Source organism: Aethalodelphis obliquidens, unplaced genomic scaffold (genome assembly GCF_003676395.1).
Source record: "Aethalodelphis obliquidens isolate GAN/ISIS:26980383/991018 unplaced genomic scaffold, ASM367639v1 scaffold34, whole genome shotgun sequence".
NCBI classification, from domain to species: domain Eukaryota; kingdom Metazoa; phylum Chordata; class Mammalia; order Artiodactyla; family Delphinidae; genus Aethalodelphis; species Aethalodelphis obliquidens.
In genome coordinates, this window is record NW_020837978.1 from 15,698,056 (window position 1) to 15,722,551 (window position 24,496).

The 24,496-nt window shown below is 39.7% G+C and overlaps 1 protein-coding gene and 1 long non-coding RNA gene across 4 annotated transcripts in view; one reads left to right on the forward strand and one right to left on the reverse strand.

Annotated features, from left to right (window-relative positions):
• LOC113631795 (uncharacterized) overlaps positions 1 to 24,496 on the forward strand; it is a 92,269-nt gene that overhangs the window by 65,822 nt on the left and 1,951 nt on the right. Inside the window, exons 1-2 of one of the 2 annotated variants that reach the window (XR_003437574.1) lie at positions 21,838 to 23,043; positions 24,311 to 24,425. This is a non-coding gene — a long non-coding RNA (uncharacterized LOC113631795). Of the gene's footprint in view, positions 1 to 21,837; positions 23,044 to 24,310; positions 24,426 to 24,496 lie in introns of those variants that run through there. The other variant, XR_003437573.1, reaches the window with a different exon arrangement.
• MBOAT1 (membrane bound glycerophospholipid O-acyltransferase 1) overlaps positions 1,962 to 24,496 on the reverse strand; it is a 112,720-nt gene continuing 90,185 nt past the window's right edge. For both annotated transcript variants that reach the window (XM_027128488.1, XM_027128486.1), the window contains exons 9-13: positions 21,718 to 21,821; positions 19,678 to 19,742; positions 17,443 to 17,575; positions 14,734 to 14,885; positions 1,962 to 3,293 (exon numbers count right to left, since the gene is read on the reverse strand). In XM_027128488.1, coding sequence (XP_026984289.1) covers positions 3,167 to 3,293; positions 14,734 to 14,885; positions 17,443 to 17,575; positions 19,678 to 19,742; positions 21,718 to 21,821 — 581 coding nt within the window. In that variant the 3' untranslated portion in view covers positions 1,962 to 3,166. The remainder of the gene's footprint in view (positions 3,294 to 14,733; positions 14,886 to 17,442; positions 17,576 to 19,677; positions 19,743 to 21,717; positions 21,822 to 24,496) is intronic.

Below are 24,496 nucleotides of genomic sequence, written 5' to 3' on the forward strand. Positions count from 1 at the left end.
ATATTGAGCTGCATGAGCTGTTTGTATATTTTGGAAACTATTCCCTTGTCAGTTGCTTCGTTTGCAAATATTTTCTCCCATTCTGAGGGTTGTCTTTTTGTTTTGTTTACGGTTTCCTTTGCTGTGCAAAAGCTTTTAATTAGGTCCTGTTTATTTATTTTTCTTTTTATTTTCATTACTGTAGGCAGTGGATTGAAAAAGATCTTACTGTGATTTATGTCAAAGAGTGTTCTTCCTATATTTTCCTCTAAGTGTTTTACAGTATCCAGCCTTACATTTAGGTCTTTAATCCATTTTGAGTTTATTTTCATGTATGGTGGTAGGGAATGTTCTAATTTCATTCTTTTACATGTAGTTGTCCAGTTTTCCCAGCACCACTTATTGAAGAGACAATCTTTTCTCCATTGTATATTCTCACCGACTTTGTCATAGATTAGGTGACCATAGGCGCATGGGTTTATCTCTGGGCTTTCTATCCTTGTGTTCTTTTTGATGATAGCCATTCTGACTGGTGTGAGGTGAGATCTCATTGTCGTTTTGATTCACATTTCCATGATGATTAGTGATGTTGAACTAGAATAGAATATTTTAAATCTGGCCTTTTCAAAAACAAAACCTAAAAAGTGTTTCTTTTAAACTGCAAGCTCATCGACCCAAAACATATTTATTAAATGCATATTATGTTTAGGACAACTAGGAACTCTAAGGCAATAGGAACAGTCCCAATCTTCTGTTTAAACTTTTGTCCTAAATTGAAATTTTTGCTATGGTTAAATGTTCTCAGGGGAAAAAGGTACTAATTGCTCTTGGAGTTGTTGTCCTTTTAGTACTAAATAAGGCCTCATAATATGAAAAGGGTGTCCCAGGACCTAGCACTGTCTGAAATAGAGAATCTATAAGCCCAGGTTCCACAGGCTTGACTTCCATTCCATAATGAGTAATTGATTCTGAGTGGTCTCTTAAGGGACCAGTGGTCCTTGTTTGCCCAGGACTGAGAGGTTGGCAGAGTCTCTGCAAAGCAGGACTGCTGGTCTCCCTAATGATCACCTCTCCTCTCACCACCAAAGTTCTTCTCTCAGAAATGAAGATACTAAATACAGAGAACCCCAGACATAAATCATATTGCAAGTTCAAAGATTTCATTGTAAGATGGATTATTCCACACACTCCATGCCAATGGTGATGTATACCATTTTTGCTGGTGTGCAAGATGGGTATTTTTCTTGGTCTTGCACCTCAAAATACTCCTGTTGGAAACAGACCCTGACAGATTTTAGGCACCTACATTCTCTTCCCTCTATCCACTATCTAATATTCCTCCTGGGACAGCAAAGTAGGGTTCCCACAAGGTTCCCTGGTTAAACTGGGGTAAGCCTCCTATGCTGGCACAAAAGTGCTACTTCTTAACTTCCATTGTCTCACATAAGGACTAGAGCTCAGGTTCTGAGCAGCATCAGGACCACACAAACTATTTAAGGGACAAGCACATCATTTCACATTTCCTTGTCCAAAGAGACGCACCAGCAGGATACCTCATAGAAAGATCCACGGCCATTGGCTCTCTTGGGACCGTCTTGGGTTCAAATCTCAGCTCAAGCACTAAGTCTGTGACTCCGGGGCAGTTAGCAGCCATCTTCCTGATTCTGTTTCCTCATCTCTAAAAGGAGGTTAATCTTACCTGCACTGTTAGGAACGAAGATCAGAAATCAAACCAAAAACATCCAAGCACCTGACATGTACAAATTGAACGTGTGATGCTCAAATTTTAAGCAAGTAAAACCTTGTACACATTTGTTAAAACACACACAAAATACACACACATGCTTCAGAACGGCAAGTCTGACACAAACAAAAAGCACTTCTTTTTAGAAATATTTCCTTTATGTATAAATGCAGTATTGATTTAGTAAGAAACTCATTTTTAACCATCCGATTTGAACAAATTCTCTCCTCCCAAAGTATTTGATTGAAGGTACAACATTGTAGCATATATTTTATTATTATCATTATTATCTTCCACAACATTTAATACCACGTTTCCTTCTCCCACATAGAATATCACCCAATAGAAGTTTCCCAAAGGAGCCACAGCACATTCATTATAAAGATAGAAAGGAAAACCGTTTTTCAATCTCTGCTTTCTAATAGGATGATTCAACTAAAACAATGTCGGATTTAATCAGCTATGAAACTGAAAAAAAATGGAGACCAGCCCGAGTGAACATCATGGGCTGTGATCATGAACACCTCTGAGAAGTGAGGGGAGAAAAGAGAAATATCTGCCTCTTCTTCCCAAACTTCAATATAGCTTTAAATTACTTTAAAAAATATTTATAAAAAGACATCCCTCTGCCTTAATGGTGTGAAATCTGGGTGTCTTCTCAGGGCCATGCCTGGGCCAGCAGATGGCACATATGCAATGGAAAACAGTAGCCCCTCTGAGACTTCTGGTATGTGGGCAGGAGACTTTCTGATTTCCAATCTTGGCTCATTTCAGAAGAAAGAAGGGTTACATCCCTGGCGGGGGCGGGGGGGGGGGGGTGGTGGCGGGGGAAACGCAGCCACCTTCAGGGCACGTGCCTGACCTCCAGTCCATTCAAGTGTCCATTCACAGTCCTCCAGGCTCATTGAATTTTCAGTATTCCGCAAACCTCCCTCCACACGGTCCCTCCCCGGCAGTCTTCTGAGTGTAGTTAATGTGTTTGAGAACAGTAATGTCACAAGTCAAGGGACTGGGGGCTTCCCAAGGAACAACCGTCTTGCATATGTTCTGGAAGACAAGTCATCTCAGCTTTACCTTCTAACTTCTGGAGCAGACGCCCCGGTTCCCAACGTCCAGATTTCAGTGGTTGGAGATCATGCCAGAAAAGTGAAGACCCAGCTAGCCCAGAATGGACTGTCTCTGCAGTTCTAGCACATTCTCCACACACCTCCATACTACTCAAATGTCCTAGAAAGTTTTAAATCAACTGGACATGGCTGATTCAATGGTACAAAAAAAAGCTTTATAAAAATACTCCCTGCACTTAAAAAATCAAAACAAAATAGATGCATGTAAACATCACCTCTAAGTCACTGGAGAATCCTGGAGTCTTTTTATCTCCTCTGTCCAGTGATTTGCAGTCTTATGTGTTCAGCTTTTGTTTGTTTCTTTTCTTTGGAGGTATCAATCTATTTTTTTCTTATTAACAGAGTTCAGAGTCTGAGGCCGCCTTTGATTATGAGCTTGTGGTTTGATTGGCAGGAACAGTATGATCAGGAGACTGATAATGTGTAAGTAAAAGTACATGGACCTAGGAATAAACACACAAATTATATTTCAAACAAGGGTGTATGTGGGAAATGTCACATGAGGCAATTACATCACCTTTTGGCACTGGCGGACCTGACTGCACTCAGGCTCGCCTTGATCCACTCCACAGGTAACTCCCTTTGGTGGGTGAGTGGGCCAGGGATGGACCAAAACCACAAAGCTGGGCAGAGCAAACCAACCAGCCCATCTGCAGACAGACGTATGGCAATGTCCCACTGACGTAATAAGCAGATGGAGAGAATTAACCCTGACAGCTAGAAACCCACCATATTAAAAGTCTAAGGATGCATGGAATGAAATTGAAGCCCTACCCTATGTTCCCCAAACACAAATGCAACTGACCCTTTGGCCAATGTGCTCCACTAAGTGTCAGGGGTTCCTGTATATATTATGAGCCTGAGGAATCCAGATTTCAAAAGCCTACTCCATACCTCGATTTTCATCCAAGCTAAAACAAGTTTTGCTTTCGAGGTTTGTGGACTTATTGCATAAGTGTGATAGTGGACACAGGGTAGATGCTCAGTAAATACTGTACACATCAATGAATGCAAGTAATTAGAAAGCAGCTGTTATAAAATTGTTCTATATCCATTTGGGAAAACTGAACTTACACTTTCTCCAGTGCTTTTTCAAGGGCAAAGGAAAATAATGTTAAGGGGCAGGGGACCCACAATTGATTTACATATAATTCCCCAGCTTTTGTGATCATAATGTCAGGTCTATATAGAATAGTTAAAAGCTTCAGCAGAAGCAAACATATCTTCATTTCTTCTTTCAATAAGCATTTACTGCCTAGGATGTACGAAGCATTGAACTGGGATCTACAAAAAGGCAAAGACCCCACCCCTCCTTTTGGGAATGGAAAAGAAGAGAGGTATAGACACAATGGTAGTAATTAGCAGAGGGGTGAAGAGCCACAGGTAAGTGACCATCTGATTTACTATTTAAACCAGGACATTAATAAGGGTGAATGACAGCTCTACAGAGAAACACACAGGTTCAGCAAGTGTAAGCTGGGATTCTCACAGGCACACCCCAGGCAGAGGGAACTCCAGCTTTCAGAGTCTGCTCTCGTAAAATGTACTTTGTTCTTGCATTTTGCCTTAATCTTTTACATGTGGCCAAGTCTACACTGGAGCAATTTTGTTAGATTAAAGCCAAATATTCTGGAAGTCAAGGGAGAAAAACTTCAACTTCCCAGGGAGGTTTAGTAACCTATTCTGACACTCCATACTTCTCTCAAATTTTAAGCAATACTTCCATCTTTTTGTTATGGAAAAACTCAGCTAACATTTATAGAGCATGCTAGGACTAAACTAGGTACTCCAGATACACAGATGAATAAAGCATAGTTCTACTCTCAAGGAGTTTGCTATCTACAAAAATTCCTACACAAATTCTAACATTCTTATACATTGAATTTAATAAAGTGCTATCTAGTTAAAGACAACAACATATGAGATTTTGCTTCTGAAAATGATTTCATAGAAAGGTTCTGCTCTGGCTAAATGTTTGTGTCCTCCCCCAAATTCATATGTCGAAGCCCTGACTTCCAATCTGATGGTATTTGGAGAAGTAGACTTTGGGTGGTAATTTGGTTTAGATGAGGCAATGATGGTGGGCCCCCCATGACAGCATTAGTACCCTTATTAGAAAATAAAGGCAAATCAGAGTGTGAGCCATCTTTCTCTGTGTCCCTCTCACTGTCCCTCACCCCATCTCTTTTGCTGTCCTTGTCTCCCTCGGTCTCTCTCTCTGCTATGTGAGGACACAGTGAGAAGGTAGGCTTCTGCAAGCCAGAAAGAGAGCTTTCATCGGAAACCAAATCTGCTGGCATCTTGATCTTGGACTTCCCAGCCTCCAAGATTGTGAGACATAAATGTCTGCTGTTTAAGTCACCCAGTCTATACTATTTAGTCATAGCAGCCTGAGCTAAGACAACTTCGTTCTTTTTAAAAAAAATTTATTGGATTATAGTTGCTTTACAATGTTGTGTTAGTTTCAGGTGTACAGCAAAGGGATTCAGTTTTATATATATATATATACACACATACATTTTTATTCTTTTCTCATATAGGTTATCACAGAATATTGAGTAGAGTTCCCTGTGCTATACAGGAGGTCCTTGTTGGTTATCAATTGATATCTTATAATATAGTAGTGTTTGTATGTTAATCCCAAGCTCCTGATTTATCCCCCCAACCTACATTTCCCCTTTGGTAAATGTAAGTTTGTTTCTGATATCTGTAAGTCTTTCTGTTTTGTAAATAAATTCATTTGTATCATTTTTTTAAATTAGATTCTAGATATGGGTGATATCATATGATATTTGTCTTTCTCTGTCTGACTTCACTTAGTATGACATCTCTAGGTCCATCCATGTTGCTGCAAATAGCATTATTTCATTCTTTTTTTATGGCTGAGTAGTATTCACTGTATATATGTACTACATCTTCTTTATCCATTCCTCTGTAAATGGACATTTTATGTTGCTTCCATGTCTTGGCTATTTTAAATAGTGCTGCAATGAACATTGGGGTGCATGTTTCTTTTCAAATTATGGTTTTCTCCGGATATATGCCCAGGAGTGGGATTTCTATTTTTAGTTTTTTAAGGAATCTCCAGACTGTTCTCCATAGTGGCTGTACCAATTTACGTTCCTACCAACAGTGTAGGAGGGTTCCTTTTTCTCCATACCCTCTCCAGCATTTAGTGTTTATAGACTTTGATGATGGACATTCTGACTGGTGTGAGGTGATTCCACATTGTAGTTTTGATTTGCAGTTCTCTAATAATTAGTGATGTTGAGCATCTTTTCATATACTTTTTGGCCATCTGTATTGCTTCTTTGGAGAAATGTCTATTTAAGTCTTCTGCCCATTTTTTGATTGGGTTGTTCGTTTTATGGTTTTTTTTTTTGACATAGAGCTGCATGAGCTGTTTGCATATTCTGGAGATTAATCCCTTGTCAGCTGCTTCGTTTGCAAATATTATCTTCCATTCTATGGGTTGTCTTTTTGTTTTATGGTTCCTTTTGCTGTACAGAAGCTTTTAAATTTAATTAGGTCCCATTTGTTTATTTTTGTTTTTATTTTTATTAGGAGGTGGGTCCAAAAAGATATTGCTGCAATTTATGTCAGAGTGTTGTGCCTATGTTTTCTTCTAAGAGTTTTACAGGTCTTTGATGCATTTTGAGTTTCTCTTTGCATATGGTGTTAGAGAATGTTCTGATTTCATTCTTTTACATGTAGCTGTCCCATTTTCCCAGCACCACTTACTGAAAAGACTGTCTTTTCTCCATTGTATATTCTTGCTTCCTTTGTCGTAGATTAATTGACCATAGGTCCGTGGGTTTATTTCTGGGCTTTCTATCCTGTTCCATTGATCTATATGTCTTTTTTTGTGCCAGTACCATACTGTTTTGATTACTGTAGCTTTGTAAGTATAGTCTGAAGTCAGGGAATCTGATTCCTCCTGCTCCGTTTTTCTTTCTCAGGATTGCTTTGGCTATTTGGGGTCTTTTGTGTCTCCATACGAATTTTAAAGTTTTTTGTTCTAGTTCTGTGAAAAAATGTCATTGGTAATTTGGTAGGGATTGCATTGAATCTGTAGATTGTCTTGGGTAGTATAGTCATTTTGACAATATTGATTCTTCCAATTCCAAGAACATGGTATATATCTTTCCATCTGTTTGTGTCATCTTTGATTTCTTTCATCAGTGTCATAGTTTTCTGAGTACAGGTCTTTTGTCTCCTTAGGTAGATTTATTCCTATGTATTTTGTTCTTTTTGATGCAATGATAAATGGGATTGTCTCAATTTCTTTTTCTGATCTTTCGTTGTTAGTGTATAGGAATGCAAGAGATTTCTGTGTATTAATTTTGTATCCTGCAACTTTACTGAATTCATTGATGAGCTCTAGTAGTTTTCTGGTAGCATCTTTATGACTTTCTACGTATAGTATCATGTCATCTGCAAACAGTGACGGTTTTACTTCTTTTCCAATTTGGGTTCCTTTTATTTCTTCTTTTCTCTGATTGACATGACTAGGACTTCCAAAACTATGTTGAATAAAGGTGGCAACAATGGACATCCTAGCCTTGTTGCTGATCTTAGTGGGAATGCTTTCAGCTTTTAACCATTGAGAATGATGTTAGCTGTAGGTTTGTCATATGGCCTTTATTATGTTGAGGTAAGTTCCCTCTATTCCCATTTTCTGGAGAGTTTATATCATAAATGGGTGTTGAATTTTGTCCAAAGCTTTTTCTGCATCTATTGAGATGATAATATGGTTTTTATTCTTCAGTTTGTTAATGTGGTGTATCACACTGATTGATTTGTGGATATTGAAAAATCCTTCCATCCCTGGGATAAATCCCACTTGATCATGGTGTATGATCCTTTGAATGTGTTGCTGGATTCAGTTTGCTAGTATTTTGTTGAGGATCAGTGATATTGGCTTGTAATTTTGTGTGTGTGTGATGACTTTGTCTGGTTTTGTTATCAGAATGATGGTGACCTCATAGAATGAGCTTGGGAGTGTTCCTTCCTCTGCAATTTTTTGGAAGGGTTTCAGAAGGATATGTGTTTAACTATTCTCTAAATGTTTGATAGCATTTACCTGTGAAGCCATCTGGTCCTGGAATTTTTTTGTTGGAAGTTTTTAATTGCTGTTTCAGTTACAGTACTTGTGATTGGTCTGTTCATATTTTCTATTTCTTCCTGGTTCAGTCTTGGAAGGTTGTACCTTTGTAAGAATTTGTCCATTTTATTGGCATATAGTTATCTGTAGTAGTCTCTTATCTTTTGTATTTCTGTGCTGTCAGTTTAACTTCTCCTTTTTCATTTCTAACTTTATTGATTTATAGAGTCCTCTTTTTTTCTTGATGAGTCTGGATAAAGGTTTATCAATTTTGTTTATCTTCTCAAAGAACCTGCTTTTAGTTTCACTGATCTTTGCTAATGTTTTCGTCTCTATTTCATTTATTTCTGCTCTGATCTTTATGATTTCTTTCCTTCTGCTAACGTTGGGTTTTCTTTGTTCTTCTTTCTCTAGTTGCTTTAGGTGTAAGGTTAGGTTGTTTGAGATTTTTCTTGTTTCCTGAGGTAAGACTGTATTGCTATAAACTTCCCTCCTGTAACTGCTTTTGCTGTGTCCCATAGGTTTTGGGTCATTGTGTTTTCATTGTCATTTGTCTCGAGGTATTTTTTGATTTCCTCTTTGATTTCTTCAGTGATCCATTGGTTGTTTAGTAACATATTGTTTAGCCTCCACATGTTTGTTTCTTACAGTTTTTTTCCTGTAATTGATTTCTAATTTCAAGTGTTGTGGTTGGAAAAGATGTTTGATATGATTTCAATTTTCTTAAAATTACCAAGGTGTGACTTGTGACCCAAGATGTGATCTATCCTGGAGAATGTTCCATCTGCACTTCAGAAGAAAGTGTATTCTGCTGCTTTGGGATGTAATGGTCTACAAATATCAATTAAGTCCATCTGTTCTAATGTGTCATTTAAGGCCTGTGTTTCCTTATTGATTTTCTCTCCGGATGATCTGTCCATTGATGAAAGTGGGGTGTTAAAGTCCCCCCCCCATTATTGTGTTACTGTCGATTTCTCCTTTTATGGCTGTTGACATTTGCCTTATATATTGAGGTGCTCCTATGTTGGGTGCATACATATTTACAATTGTCATATCTTCTTCTTGGCTTGATCCCTTGATCATTTTGTAGTGTTCTTCTTTGTCTCCTGTAACAGTCTTTATTTTAAAGTTTATTTTGTCTGACATGAGTATTGCTACTCCAGCTTTCTTTTGATTTGCATTTGCGTGGAATAACTTTTTCCATCCCCTCACTTTCAGTCTGTATGTGTCCCTAGATCTGAAGTGGGTCTCTTGTAGACAGCATATATATGGATCTTGTTTTGTATCCATTCAGCCAGTCTATGTCTTTTGGTGGGAGCATTTAATCCATTTACATTTAAGGTAATTATCAATATTAATGTTCTTATGGCCATTTTGCTGTTTTAGATTTGTTTTTGAAGGTCTTTTTTTCCTCCCCTTCCTCTTTTGTTCTCTCTCTTGTGATTTGATGTCTATCTTTATTGTTGTGTTTGGACTGCTTTTTCTTTTTTTGGGTGTGTATCTGTTGTAGATTTTTGGCTTATGGTTCCCATGAGGTTTTGATATAGCAGTCTATATATGTACAAGATTGTTTTAAGTTGCTGGTCACTTAATTTCCAATGCATTTCCAATATCTTGCATTTGTGCTCTCCTCTTCTCACAATTGCTAGTTTTGATATCATATTTGTGTGCAGATGATTTCCTACCTTTATGTTTGCCTTTACTGATGAGCTTTCCCATTCTTAATTTTCTTGATTCTAGTTGTGGCCTTTTCTTTTCTGCCTAGAGAAGTTCCTGTAGGATTTGTTATAAAGCTGGTTTGGTGGTGCTGAATTCTCTTAGCTTTTGCTTGTCTGTAAAACTTTTTCTCTGTTGAATCTGAATGAGAGCCTTGCTGGGTAGGCTATTCTTGGGTGTAGGTTTTTCCCTTTCATCACTTTACATAATATACCACTCCTTTCTGGCCTGCAGAGTTTATGAGTTTCAGCTCATAACCCTATGGGGATTCCCTTGTATGTTATTTGTTACTTGTCCCTTGGTGCTTTTAATATTTTTTGTCTTTAGTCTCAGTGTGTTCCTCCTTGGGTTTATCTTGTATGGGACTCTCTGCATTTCCTGGACTTGATTGTTTCCTCTCTGATGTTAGGGAAGTTTTCAGCTATAATCTCTCCAAATATTTTCTCAGGCCCTTTATCTCTCTCTTCTCCTTCTGGGACCCCTATGATGTGAATGTTTGTGCATTTAATGTTGTCCCAGAGGTCTCTGAGACTGTCCTCACTTCTTTTCATTCTTTATTCTGTTTCACGGCAGTGATTTCTACCATTCTGTATTTCAGCTTACTTATTTGTTCTTCTGCTTCAGTTATTCTGCTCTCAATCCCTTCTACTTTATTTTTCATTCCAGTTATTGTATTGTTCATTTCTGTTCATTTGTTCTTTAAATCTTCTAGCTCTTTGTTAAACATCTCTTGTAACTTCTTCATCTGTGCCTCCATTCTTTTTCTGAGATCTTGATCATCTCTACTATCATTACTCTAAATTCTTTTTCAGGTAGGTTGCCTATGTCCACTTCATTTAGTTGTTCTTGTTGGTTTTTATCTTATTCCTTCGTCTGGAACATATTTCTCTGCTGTCCCATTTTGTCTAACTTTCTGTGTTTGTGGTCTTCTTTCTGCTGGCTGGAGGATCATAGCTCCTCTTGCTTCTGGTGTCTGCCCTCTGGTGGGTGAGGCTGGTCTTGAGGTTTATGCAGGCTTCCTGGTGGGAGGGACTGGTGCCTGCCCACTTGTAGGTGGAGCTGGGTCTTATCCCTCTGGTGGTCAGGGCCATGTCAAGGGGTGTGTTTAGAGGTGGCTGTGAGCTCAGTATGGCTTTATGCACTCTGCTGATGGGTGGGGCTGTGTTCTTACCCTACTGGTTGTTTGGCCTGAGGTGTCCAAGCACTGGAGCCTGTAGGCTGGTGGGAAGGGCCATGTCTTGATGCTAAAATGGCAACCTCTGTGAGACCCTCCAAGACTTGTAGGTAGGTCCAGCCCCAGCTCCTATGGAGGTACTGCTTTGTGCTGGGTCCCAGGGTACATGAAAACTTGTGCATGCCCTCCAAGAATGCAGTCTCTGTTTCCCCCAGTCCTGTGGAGCTCCTGTACTCAAGCCCCACGGGCCTTGAAAGCCAAATGCTCTGATGCCAGACCCTCATGCTGGGGAGCCTGACGTGGGGCTCAGGACTCTCATTCTTGTGGGAGAACCTCTGTGATATAATTATTTTCCAGTTTGTGGGTCACCCACCTGACGGTTATAGGATTTATGTCACAAAAGCACCCCTCCTACCATCTCGTTGTGGCTTCTTCTTTGTCTTTGAATATAAAATATCTCTTTTGGTAGATTCCAGTCTTTTTTGTTGATGGTTGGTCAGCAGTTAGTTGTGATTTTGGTGTTTTCACAAGAGGAGGTAAGCTCAAGTCCTTCTACTCTATCATCTTTTCGGAATCACAAGTTCTTTCATAATACATTTAGATGTTCACTTGGGGCTCATTTACAACTTAAAGGAAAAAAATTAGACTAAGAAATTTAAAGCTGGGATTTGTAGTCACTGTACCTTGAAAAGTGACTAGCCAGAAAAATGAAGCCCATCTGACATTTAAATGTCAATCAGGGAAGGGTATCTTGAGAAATGGATTTGCATACAACTGCCATTCATTGCCAGTTATTTAAATTATCCCCTAGTGAGGAACAGATCTGGAATGCATCTAGACCCACCTCGACTAAAAAGATGATTCAATTTTTATTTCTTTTGCCAGATTCAGTGATTCTCTTAAGAGTTTCTGAAAAAAATTGTTTTTAAAAGATTCTGAAAATTGTTTTTGAGAGGCAATCTAGTAGCCATTGACAACATGTGGCTGTTAAAATTCAAATTAGATAAATTGAAAACTCTGTTCCTCAGTCACACTAGCCACATTTCAAAAGCTCAACAGCCACATGCACTGGTGGCCAACATATTGGATGGCATTTTAGTCACTGTAGAAACTTCTATTGCACAGAGCTGATCTAGATAGGGAACTTAAATTATATACATAAGCAACTATGAAAACAAGATAACATATTAGGTTGAATTGCTTGTAATTGACAGAAGTGACAGAAATGTCCATTTCACCCTAAACAAAGGTGTTTTCTAAAAAAAAAAAAATAGATTGTTTTTAAAAAGAAATGGAAATCTACATGAGTGATCTGGATTGATAATGATTGAATTCTTTCCCTAGAACTCCTGCCTAAATATAGAAATTAGCATGCTTAGTTGGTTAAATGCATGTGATCACAAACAAATCACCACTTTGTGCTACTCCCCTAGCAGTAACATTCTTCCAAAATAGCTTCTCCTAGAGAAATTTTTAGTAACTGCACTACTGCTCTTGCTGTTTAAAAGAAAAAACAAAAAAATTTTGCATCTGAAACTCGGGCCTTGCTGTGTGTGTTTTAACTGTTCACCCTCTCTGAGCCTCCACTTCCATATATGATAAACAGGGACACTGATACCTACTCTTGTCTCTTCTCAGCTCACTGCTCTCTACCGTGGATTGATTCTATATTCTGCCCACACTCATGTTTCTCGGGGCTTCCTCCTATCACAACTGCTCCCTGGGTCTGGAACACAACCCACAGTGTCCCATCCACCACTCTCAGCACCCTCAGACTCCAGGACTCAAACGCTGCTTCCTCCCAAGAGCAGATTCCTGTTACAGGCGCTCATAAATCTTTGTACCATTCACTCAGAGTATGATCTTAGTGGGTATTTATAAATTTGCCAATTATTTCCTGTCACTTCCACCAAGCTATCTCCTCCATGGAAGAATGATTTCTATCTTTTGCTCACCATCCCATCCCCCAGCTTCTAGAAAAGTGCCCAGCACACTGTACGTATTAAATGGTACTGAGTTAAATACAGGCATTTCTGCTACAACATGATACATATATTCCTGAAAAAAATCTTGCATCTGGCAACATCATGTCTTAAAACACCAGGACTAGGGTGGTTTTTCTGTCTCTCTCTAGTTCCTGTTTATTAGTCCTCATAGGCACTTAGATTTTCCAAACACGGGGGGAAACCCTCAGCCCCATCCATCTTACTCAGGAATGCAAGTCAATGTGTTTCAATGCCTGTTATAAAAAAACAAGTACCTCATTTTAAAAAATCTGATTTAACAGAACATTTTTTATTTCACCATTCCATTTCTTTTATAAAAGTCATCTCTTCACTAGCAGCTCTCTGTCCTAGAGTAAGGGAGTGTGGAGGGGATTGGGCACCTCCAAAGAAAAGGGAGAGAAGGGCCCAGGGTTACAAGTTGACCTATGAAGACGGAAGCAGACAACTCAAAACCTATGAGACTTCGTAACACAATGAACACCCAAGACAGAAACTTGGACAGCCTAGGCAGATAGCTCAACGGGCTAAGGCTGCTTCAGGGGGCAATAAAAGTCCCAGATAATGAAGGGCAAATGCTGGCTAGAGGGCACTGAGACAAGAGAAAGGACAATAGAGCTGTGAGCAAGTGGGGCTGCCCAGAGGGAAGGTGCAGAGGAGGTAAACCAAGATGGTGCAGCCTAGGACAAACTGGGCGGGGCGCCTCTGAGAAGAGGAAGCCCAGCGCTGGGTGGGCACTCATGGCTCCTACCGCTGTAGCAGCTGAACTGAGGGCTATTTTTGGCTGAAGATTTCATCGTTTTTCCACTCTTCTGGCATCCCTTATCTAGAAAAATTTGTGTATAAACCAGCTCAACTTCCATATTATACGGACATAACTCCTGTGACCTAACCAGCATTATAGAAACAGAATTCATTGAGGAGCACGGTGTACTTCCCTCTACCTTCTTTTCCTATAACCTAAAAAAAAAAAAAAATCATCCTAGACATTGATACCTGTACCAAGTAGTAAAATTTCTTTGATCATTCCTGACCAGCGAGTCCAATCCCTGATGTACAATAAGGCATGTTTATTTCTAAGCCACTTTTCTGACTGTAGCTATGGTCCAAACTCAATCTGCAAAAGTCTCTGCAAATCAGTAAAGAACACAAGTTGGTATTTATCCAGTACAGACTACACGCCAGACACTGGGCTGAGCCCCTTGCACGTTTGCCTCATTCAATCCTAACACCTAAAGGTGCTTGGAGATGAATTCTATTCTTACCTTCATTGTACAGTTGAGAAAACACTAGTAAAAGAGGTTAATAACTTGCCAGAGGTCATGTAACCATTTCTCCAAGAGCAGAGAAACACGACTAATTCAACAAAAGAGGGAAACAATAAAAGCACAAAGAGGTCTGCAGTTCATCTGGAGGGCTGGTGTTTGAATATAAGGGCCTGACACCCTTTCCCTAAGACACCCTTTCCCTAAAGGCCTCTTGTCTGTAGGGTGAACCCAGCCCCAGCTGCGGCCTGCTTCTGTCCCTCTCTGAGTGCCCCACGGCCTGCAACACAGCCTAACCCCAGGAAACAGAGGCAAAGGACAGCGAACTCACCCTCTGAGTCTGTAATCTGGATACATCCCTTCAGAATTCATTGCCATAAGCATCTCTTACTTACATTAGTCATGGCTGAAGGGCTACCTGTCAACTCTGCTCACTGTATTACTATTCGTCTGTTGGCATCTCCAGGACGGACACTTCTTCCTAAAGCTTTCTCTAGACATTTTCCCATCGAAAGCGTACATAGAGATTGTCAGTCCTGATTGATTCAATTTGCCAACTCCTAAGTCCAACACAGAACAGACAAGTTTACTATAGAGCAACCGAGAACAGTGGAAACTTACTTGTATAAACTGATGGTGGGTTCAACGGCCAACATAACGAAGGGGGCGACGGTATAAGAGACGGCCAGCTGAGTGGCAGCCCAGGTGACTATGTCATAAACAACCTTGAGGGCTTTTGACGAAAGGAAGTAATGTCTGTAGTTGTTCCTCACCTGCTCACCAAGGAAGTCATGGTGGATGTGGGGGGGGGGGGTGAAAAAATAGAAACTTTTACTCCATGCATGCAGGTAATACCCTCAGGAACACAGGAGATAAAAACTACCAACCATCTGAGTTCTATTTTCAACGAAAAATACCACTATGGTTTTTCTTATTATTAAAAAAATATAAGTTCATTCACTGTAGAAAAGTGTTTAAAGAGCTAAGCAGAATCAGATTTTCTTTTCTTTAATATCTCCCAGAGAAAAGCACTGTTGAAAAACTTGGCACATACCTTCCAAGTCCTTTTATATTCATATATATCCATATTTACGTTTCCAGTGGCGTCAATATATGTTTAGCCTGTTTTTTCACTTAGTAACATAGCATGAATGTTTTTCCATGTCATTAAATATTCATCTGATACAGTTTTAATTATGGGAAAGTTAGTCTCCTATCCCCTGCTATTGTAAACAACTCTGTGATGTATACTCTTGTAGAAAAGTCTCTGCCCTGTTTCCTAATTATTTCCTTTGAATAACAGTAATAATATAATAGTATAATAACATGAGCTACCATTTATTGAGTGCTTACTGTGTGCCAAGCCTGTGCGAATTCCTTATGGGCATCATCTCTGTTGACTCTCCCGGGACACAGGCCTATCATGTAAGCATCAGTACGCCTATTTTCCAGACAAGGAAACAACATTCTTTGAGATGGAAAATGCTGGGTCAAAGGATACTCATTTGTAGGTCTTTTGACACAGATTTGGCTCCAGAAAGACACCTAATTTCCAGATGCCAGAACCAAAGACAGAGCTGCAACAATGGCAGGCTTACAGGTAGGTCAGCCTCAAATCAGGAAAGGCTTCCTAGGGCTGCCTGGGAAGCTGAGGGCACCTCCTAGGCTCTGAGTTCCTCAGGACAGAGGCTAGGGGTCCATCTGTGGGCAGTACTGAAAAGCATGTAAGAGATTTTACTAGGTAACTTCCTGGGCCTGAGACACTTCATGACTGTTTGAGTTCATTCTCCTTTTGGAAAAAAAATGGAAATACTGTTCTATCAACCCTCTCCCCTCCATCCCTTACCTAACTTATTTGTGAAAAACATTTCCAGGTCACCCAAGAGGCTTTACATAAATTAATCCTTTTATACCCACTGAAATCAACTAAAGACAGCTTAAGAAATAATACTCTGAAAGTATTAACAAAATTCTGGCCTTTGTTCAAGTTTGTCCTCCCATCTGTGTTTTAGTTTTGTGATCCAAGTCAGTATATGTACGGGAGAAAAGAAAATGTCTTCTGTTTTCAATGCACAAATATGTAAAATATGTACTTTAAAGAGTGCTAATCAGAATAATCAATTATCCATCTTGTTCACACGTGTATCCCCACAAACCTTCTTCTAACTAAAATAGAAATTCCATGGGCGAGGAACTTTCGTTCACTGCAATAGCCCAGCACCTACTAGCACATAGTAGGGCTCCTGAAATATTAATAGAACAGATGAATTCAAGAATCAGTGAATAGCTAAAAGAAGTGGAAGAAAATTCCCACTCTACCTGTCTCTCCATTTAACAAATATGAAGAAGTTATCCATTTCTATTCCCAGCACTAGACCAGGAGCAGGGGCCACATGTGTTCTACTCTCCATTTTTTCTCCAGTACCCATCACAGTCCTTGGCACGTACTAGGCACTCAATAAATATATTTTTAAGATAAAAAAAAAGAACGAGTGAATAGCCGTGCTGGGGATACTAAATCCTCATCTAAACATACAGCTCAACAAATCTCAGTAAAAGCTCTTGGCACCTAAATAAGGAATGCCAAAATCATTATCAAGTATTGAAATGAAATAAAATTCAAAGCCCTGTATTTGACAGAATACAGTGGATTGTAATTACTTATATACATGTTCATCTCATTCTCTGAGGGCAGGCATATTTTTTAATTCTGTTATTATTCTTGCTCTACAGCCAGCAAATGGCAGGAACAGTCTAGGACAAACTGAAGGCTACCCCCAAAACCTAGAGAACCAAATTTATCAAATTCACAAAGGACTTTACACAAACTAATTTAACTGGATCCAACATGAGGGCTGAGAGCAATCTTTAAGAGAACAGTTCCTATGGCTGCAATTTTTCCAGTTGCTCTGAAACCAAATTATTTTTAGGTGCAGGATAATGAAAAGAGAAATTAAGTAGAGTATAAGCAAAATGAAGTTTTACAGAGCCTACGTTAATAATCATTGTCACCTGTAATTAGTAGACTGTATGTTTACAGCCTTTAATGATTAAACATGTTTTCATCTCTTAAGGCACTAAACATTTTTCCTAAAAGTCCTTTTGTTTTGCATCCACCCCCTGCAAGTAATATGAAAATAAAATGCTTAACCATTTTATGACCATAAGTTCCAATATATTTAAGTATTTCTCTAATGGGAAGACTTTTGTTGATTTTTCAAAACATCACTCCTGCCATCACCCCCAACACCACTTCTGCTGGGACCTAAAACACAAACACACAGGCATCCGATTACTAAGGAAAAGACCCCACAGCCAAAGGGAGCTTACCGTTCTGGCTGCTAGCGTGACAAGGATTCCAGTTAAGAAGGTAAAGTAGTATCCAGGGTAGACACCATGCCACAAGGCAGACAGGATGAAGGTTAGCACTGTGGGGTGCCAGGGAACCCGCTCATAGCACACTCTGTGAAGACAGGAAGGTACAACGGGCCACAGGTCAAACATACGAGAAACTTCCGCCTACACCTGCATCATTTTGGAACCAATCATGCAGAAATCATTTGATCCAATATTGATGGCCTGCCTGCCTCGCCCTTTTCAGGCACTTGCAGCGCAACGCAAGCAGCTTTGAGCTCTAGTTTTCTTAAACACTCCCAGCTGGGCCATTCACACAGTCCAATCCCTTTGTAAGATGCATGAACGTCTAACCTCCATAGGACTAAATGATCTGGACCCCATCACACAATATCTAATAAAAGAGTGGTCGCTTTTCCCCAATGAGAGCTCCTGCCTTATAGAAGCTTATTCCACCAATGGCCTAATCTACCAGGATACTTATGGATAAATAAGTGTCATTGGCACTAAAACTTTTAGAATCAGGGTCTTTAGAAGTGAGATCCTTATTTCGTCTAAATTAATTTACTTTTCCACACTGGCCCCAATGTCATCTAACTCATCAACACTGCAGCCTTCTCATCTCTCTTGGCCATGACTCCAGCACAAAATCAACGTGTCAGTTATATGGCTTCTTCAGTCCTCAGTATCTACTGGATTCCAATCCACGAATTTGCCTTGAAGAGTGAGGACATCGTAAGAATCTAGAAACTGTCAGCAAATACTCTGGAGATCTTTAGCTTCTTGGTTGTTTATTAAAACAACATGACAGGGGACTTCCTGCCAAATTCAGTCCACGGATTGCCAGTGGTACCACAGGAGCAACGACATGGCTTCCTAAACGAGAGGGCCCAGATGAAAAGTAAAACAGAAATCCCAACAGTTAATACCAATCCAGCCTGGATGGGCTGTCAAAAGTAACCAAGTTAAACCCAAACTAAGGACTATGGCTCTCTCTTCATAGGAAGAAAGGGAATGCATTTGAGGAAAGAAACACAGGATGGGACTCCATTTGTAATGTTTCTTTTTGAAATGAGAGGTAGTTTGCATGGGTATTTGTTTCTTACCCTCTGTATTTTTGTATGAATGAAATATTCCATTTTCTAAAATGATTTTTAAATAGTTTTTTTTTCATTTTTTATGTGCCCACATGTATGCTCAGTCACATAAAAAATGTTTATGTAGAACAAACTCCTAGTGGAGACTGTAGGACTCTCCACACATTGGGATTATTCAATATACAGAAAGAGGTTTATGCTAAAATGACTTGCAAAATGAATAGCAATAACATTAAGGGCAAATTTTCAAAAACTGCATGTTCAGAGTAGTTGCATGAGTTTACTTTGTTGGAATTATTATACATTGTCTCTTCTTTTACCCCGATGTTTTAACTGATGAAAAATGCTACTTATCAAAAACAGCAGAATCAACAGCTTAATATTTTTATACTGTCCCTGCACTCATGTGAAAGGAATATTCACGAGCTCAACTTTGCCACTTCAAGGATAGCATATCATTAGTTCCACAATAACTAATGTTTCTAATTTTGGAATGTGTAGAAAAACAAAAGGACAGAGAAACAACAAAAATACAAAGTTGAAAAGCACAAGCATTTGGGGCACCATAAAGCTTTCGATACGGGGGATAAAATAAACACAGCAGTCTTCAGTGATCTGATGCTGACACTGACTTTCCATGACATCTGAGCAATAGGCTCTCCTCTAGATAAGAGGCAGCACATCATAGAGCTTAAGAGCCTGGCTCTGGAGAGACACTCATATCTACTATCTATGAGATATGGGCTCTTATCTATTGCTCATTAGCTGTGTGACTTTGGGCAAGTTACATAACCCCTCTGTGCCTCACTTTCCTCATCTGTAAAATGGGGATAATAATTACCAACACCTCATGGGATCGTTATGAGGATTAAATGAGTACCTGGTACACAGTAATGGCAGTATGAAGTATTTGGTACAGTAAAATAAATATGCTACCTTGTGACCTTCTCAAATTACTGTATTTCTACTTTTTCATTTACACAGCATAGATGTTAATACCAAACACAAGTGTCAGATGAGGTTACCACTGGCAGACTATCGCTGTTCATCTAATGACACCCATCTAAACATATCCCAGTGCCATGAGTAATGAGGTCGTTTTTGGTTTCCTTACCGCTTTAGCCAAGTAGCTGTCTGAATATTCCAGTTTTCTAAGTACATTTTGAAACTTGTGGCAGTCTAGAAAGGAGAAAATAACACCTATCATTAGCTTTAAAAATACCCCAAGAAATGGAAAGTCCTCCCCAGAATTTCCCTGGCGGCAGATTAGACGTGCTATTTCAACAGTGAGTACTGACTCAGGAGCAGATCCGCTGTTCCATTGCACACAGTCAAATTTTCGGGGGTTTATAAGATTTACTTTGCAACTAAAACTTGGCTCACAAAGTCTCAATTTTTCTCAATCTATTTTCAAATTATAGGACGACTGAAGGAATGTTTTGTAGGTTTTCCTTCCATTCTGGTGAAACACAAAATTTAAGTCATCTGAATTTTAAAACTAAATACTCTAAAATGGGATTTGCCACCGGAAAAGTTTCATCATGTGAATTTAGCGCCTTTACGGAGACGGCTTGAATTTAATTGTCATCTTTTCATTCTGTGGCCATCTGTAAACCAGGTCAGTCTGGTGAAGTTATTCTACAAATAGCACAGGTTCAAATGCTTCCAATTGTATCTAGAATAGTAAGGAGATTTTATGCAGGAAGGAGTCACAATACAGAAAAGGAAACAGATATCACCCAACTGGCAATGATGCAGGTAAATCAACCATTGAGAAAGAGAGATTCCAAAATAAGTCATCAACTGGGTTTTCTCATTCAAAAGAAAAAAGAAGAAAAAATGACTTAATAAAGGCTGGTGGTAGAAAGCATGAAGCAAACATTTAAGAACCAGAATTCCTAACGAAGTTGAAAAGTGCAAATGTCACTGTTTTCTGTTTCAACCGTAAGAAAATCTTAGGCCACACGCTGGCCTAATGTAATATGTTTGGAAGGAAGGGAGAGAGATATCAGACCAATGATGGACGGACAGACAGACTTTTGTACTATGAGTTTTTAATGTCAAAACCCTACGGAGTTTTATTTATCCATTTAGACACCTTCTATGGCTGATAAAATGCTATACACACAGCTTCAAGGTGCCTTAAATAAGTCGGACTTCCTTGGTATCCTTTACCTCCTTGCTCTGTATCAACTTTATTGGAAATACAAACTTTCTCCTTCTGGTTTTCTTTTATAATAAATACGTAACTCAGCCCTTTACCCAGAACACAGGTCCCCTGAAGGCCTAGTTTCCACCAAATGTGGGTGGCAGGTGGTCAGTCTCCACATCCCGGGTTTCCTGCCCTATATGGCATCCCCTTTCTGCCCAAACTCTCCAGTGGCACTCTGCCTGCCCTGTGGCAGGTGGAAAATCAACCACCAGCAACCATGAGTCACGTGGCTGGAGAACCAACACTTTGGTATGTTGAGAATCATGCCCTTCCTCCCAACCAGCTGCCAGGAGGAAAAGGGCCCAAGACTTGGCATTCCTTTCAGCTCCGAGGGATGACAATGCCAAGGGAACCAAGAAGGATGGGGCCCCAGAGAGACCACCTCTAGAGACGGAAACAGATCCAGAACTGTGGTCCAAGAACAAAGCCAGCGAAAAAGAAAAACCACACTAATTCTAGTGGCCTAAAAGCTGTGCACCAATTACAATTCTTAAAAGCGAAGGCATTACAAATGTTTCCAAAGGAACCACCAAGAACACTGGCAATGCTGAAATCTAAATACAACTGCTAGTCTGTACCCTTGACTGAGGAAAGGAGAATGTGAACAAGAGAAAATGATATCTGTACTTTCTAGTTGACAGGACAGGAATGTAAGCAACAAAAAGATTTTCCTGGCTCTTTTTCAGATTTTTCGTGTGTTGTTACTACTTGAACCATTAATACTGCCAAGAAAGTAGGCACCTTAAAAGAAAAGAAAAAAAAAAAAAAAAAAAGGAAAGAAGTTCCAAGATACAAAATGTCCCCGAGCCTGCTGGAGCCAGCATTTCCTGATAGCAGCTTTTCCTCACACACTGATGATAAACTTCTGTGGATGCCACACTCACAGCAAACCATCTGCTTTATTCACAATGGCAGCTTGATTCAAAAGCATGATAAACTCACCTCAATTTTCCAGATGTTTAGGTTAGAAAGCAGATCCCAACAGAAATTTCCATTCTTATCCACTCCGCTGAACCCAAAGCCAGCTGCGTTATTCACTGCGTCAGCTATGGTTTTTAAAACAACACATTAGGATGTGGAGCAAAAGTCACATTGCTGCTTTAACAGATACTAAATGTCTGTCTAGCTTTAAGATGAAGAGAGAGAGTTTCCTTGGAAAAGAAACCAAAATAAATTTAAAGGACCTGGCACCATTATGAATTAGTTTGGGCTCTTGGGTGACCTCAACTTTTATTCATTTTTATTCATTCACTAGCATTTAGTGAGCATCTGCTAAGTAAGAAGGAAGGTGTTAGATGCTCACAGAATGCAAAATGAAAAAAAGAGAAATGAAGAAGCAAAACAAAGAAACAGGAAGATTTAGTGACCAACTGGATATAAGGGGAGAAAGGGAAAAAGGTGAAAATACATATAAGCTCAGAGACCAGAAGATATAGGGGACTCCGTCCAAGAGCTGTCATTAAAGATGGCAGGACACAGGCTGATATCATTATATCAGGAGGAGAACCAGCTCTGAAAGAGAAATTGGAGCTCGTTCTGGACCTGTTAAGCATGACATGCCAGTAGGATATCAGTTGGGGCAGCCAAGATACAGTTAGAAAAATTTAGAACCTAAGAAAAAGAACGGTTCTAGAGATGTGAATTTGGGACCAGCTGCCATAGAGGCCACATGTGGACACAATGACCAAAGCCACCCTACCCACAAAGTCAGTCCAAAAGCTCCTGTGTCCACCGTTATGTCACTTCACTGAACTCTATGAAAATGTCCCCCTGCTGTAATTCAGTTCTACTCAATTCCTTAATGAAATTTTTTACACTCAAAAAGAGATCTGATGAAATCAACACAGTTGTATTATGATAGCCAAGAGGCTAATTTTTTCTCTTCACTTATCTTCTTTCAAGTTCAGTCTGTTAGAATATTTTCCTAAGAAAAATAAACTCATGAAATTTTAAAGTCTGAGATCTGGGGGAGAGCTCAGAGAAACCTTTCCTTCGCTAGTTCTGTTCATTCCATTTCTATGGGAGTTCAGGTCCAACTCCAGCTGGACTTCTGAAGAAAAATCACCCGCTCTAAGTATGCCTCCTTTCCCTTTTGGCAGCGTTGATGATTTAGTATCGCTTATCTTATTCTTAGCTTCACTGTAAAATGATCTGGTTTCTTTTAGAAGAAAGGAGGAAAAGTACCGAGTCCTAATACGTCTTTCTCCCAAGCCGACCGGAGGGAAACTCAGTGGAAAAGAAAAAGAAGAACAAAGGCAGAGTGTACCAGTTAAGAAACCAAGAGTTTTAAAATGTGTGGGCACAAACTGTGAATGACAGAAATAAACTAAACCAGGAGAGGACAAGCCCTTGAGGGTTGTGTTGACAACTAAAAACAGGGCTGGGCTGACCATGCTGGGACCAGCATAGCAACCCAGGAATTCCCTCTCCCATCTCCAGCCTCAGATCTAAAAAAAAGAAGAAGAATGACTTTTTTTTTTTGGTCCTTACTATTTTCCCAGGATTCTGTAAAGCATTCCACAGACATTTCTCATTTAATCACACCATTGTGAGCAAGGTGGTGGTTCAGGGTGGGAATGACAGCTCTCCTGGGTTCCCTTCTCCACTTGGGAACAGGGTCAATTCACAGCTTTGGGAGAGTTGTCTAACTTCTAGAAACCTATTCCCCTGAGTAGAAAATGGATGTAATAACAGTCCCCATTTTAAAGGGATGTTGAAAGGATTAAACCAAATTGAATATATGTAGAGTGCATAACACAGGGCCTGGCCCAAGTGAGCACTCAAGAATGGTCAGCTGCCACCATTATTATCGTTATTATTACCACCCCCATCTTGCTATTGAGAAGACTAAAGCTTAGTAATGTTACCACCTGAGTGATCTCAATGTTAAACAGTGCTAGAATCTGAATACGAGAACTCTGGTTCCACAGCCTGAGTGGCTAGGAGTCGTCTGAACGATAAATGTAAGAACCAGAAGCGGCGACTCTCCGAACTGCTGCATTTAGAGGAGGTCAGGATTCCCTGCTCCCCCGAGCGCATTCTGCTACCCTGTATCCAAGACTGGTTTTTGCTTTAGAGCAGTTAGAGGTTCTGATTTCACCAGTCTAAAACTGGCTTCGCTTCCATGGTACACGGCTCTAACATATGACTGAAGATAAATTCATTTAGACACCCACATTTTGGAATCTGTGATCTTTAGAACACAGCCTGGGCTAAAACTGAGTCTCACTCATTAGTACTAATTAGTAGAAGAAAAACAACCACCCAGCCTCCTATGCTAAGTCCAAAGAAAATAGCTGTACTCTTTCCATAGAAACGGTAGCTAGAATTAGGCTTACACAGTGCAACTCAGCTGAGATTCATCAAGAGGCCAGCTTTAAGGATTAAATTTATAATCATGTATTATTAATCAATTATATGTAAATGGTGTTTGATAGAGCTGGATAAAACAATTACTCAGTTAAGCAGTTTAAACATTCCCTGTTACACTATTCATTGCTTCTTTACTCATAAATAATACAAAGCTTAATTTCAGACCAGCCCATGCAATCGAAACTACAACAAACTTCAAATGGAGGCCAAAGTAATGAAGTGTTTCTACGGAAGCCACGAGAAACAATAAAGAAAGGGCAGTGGGGGAGAACAAAGAGGTAAGTCCACAGAGAAAGCTGTCCATGGAAAGGGTCACTCCTCTATTCCAAATATCTGGGGTCACTCCGCA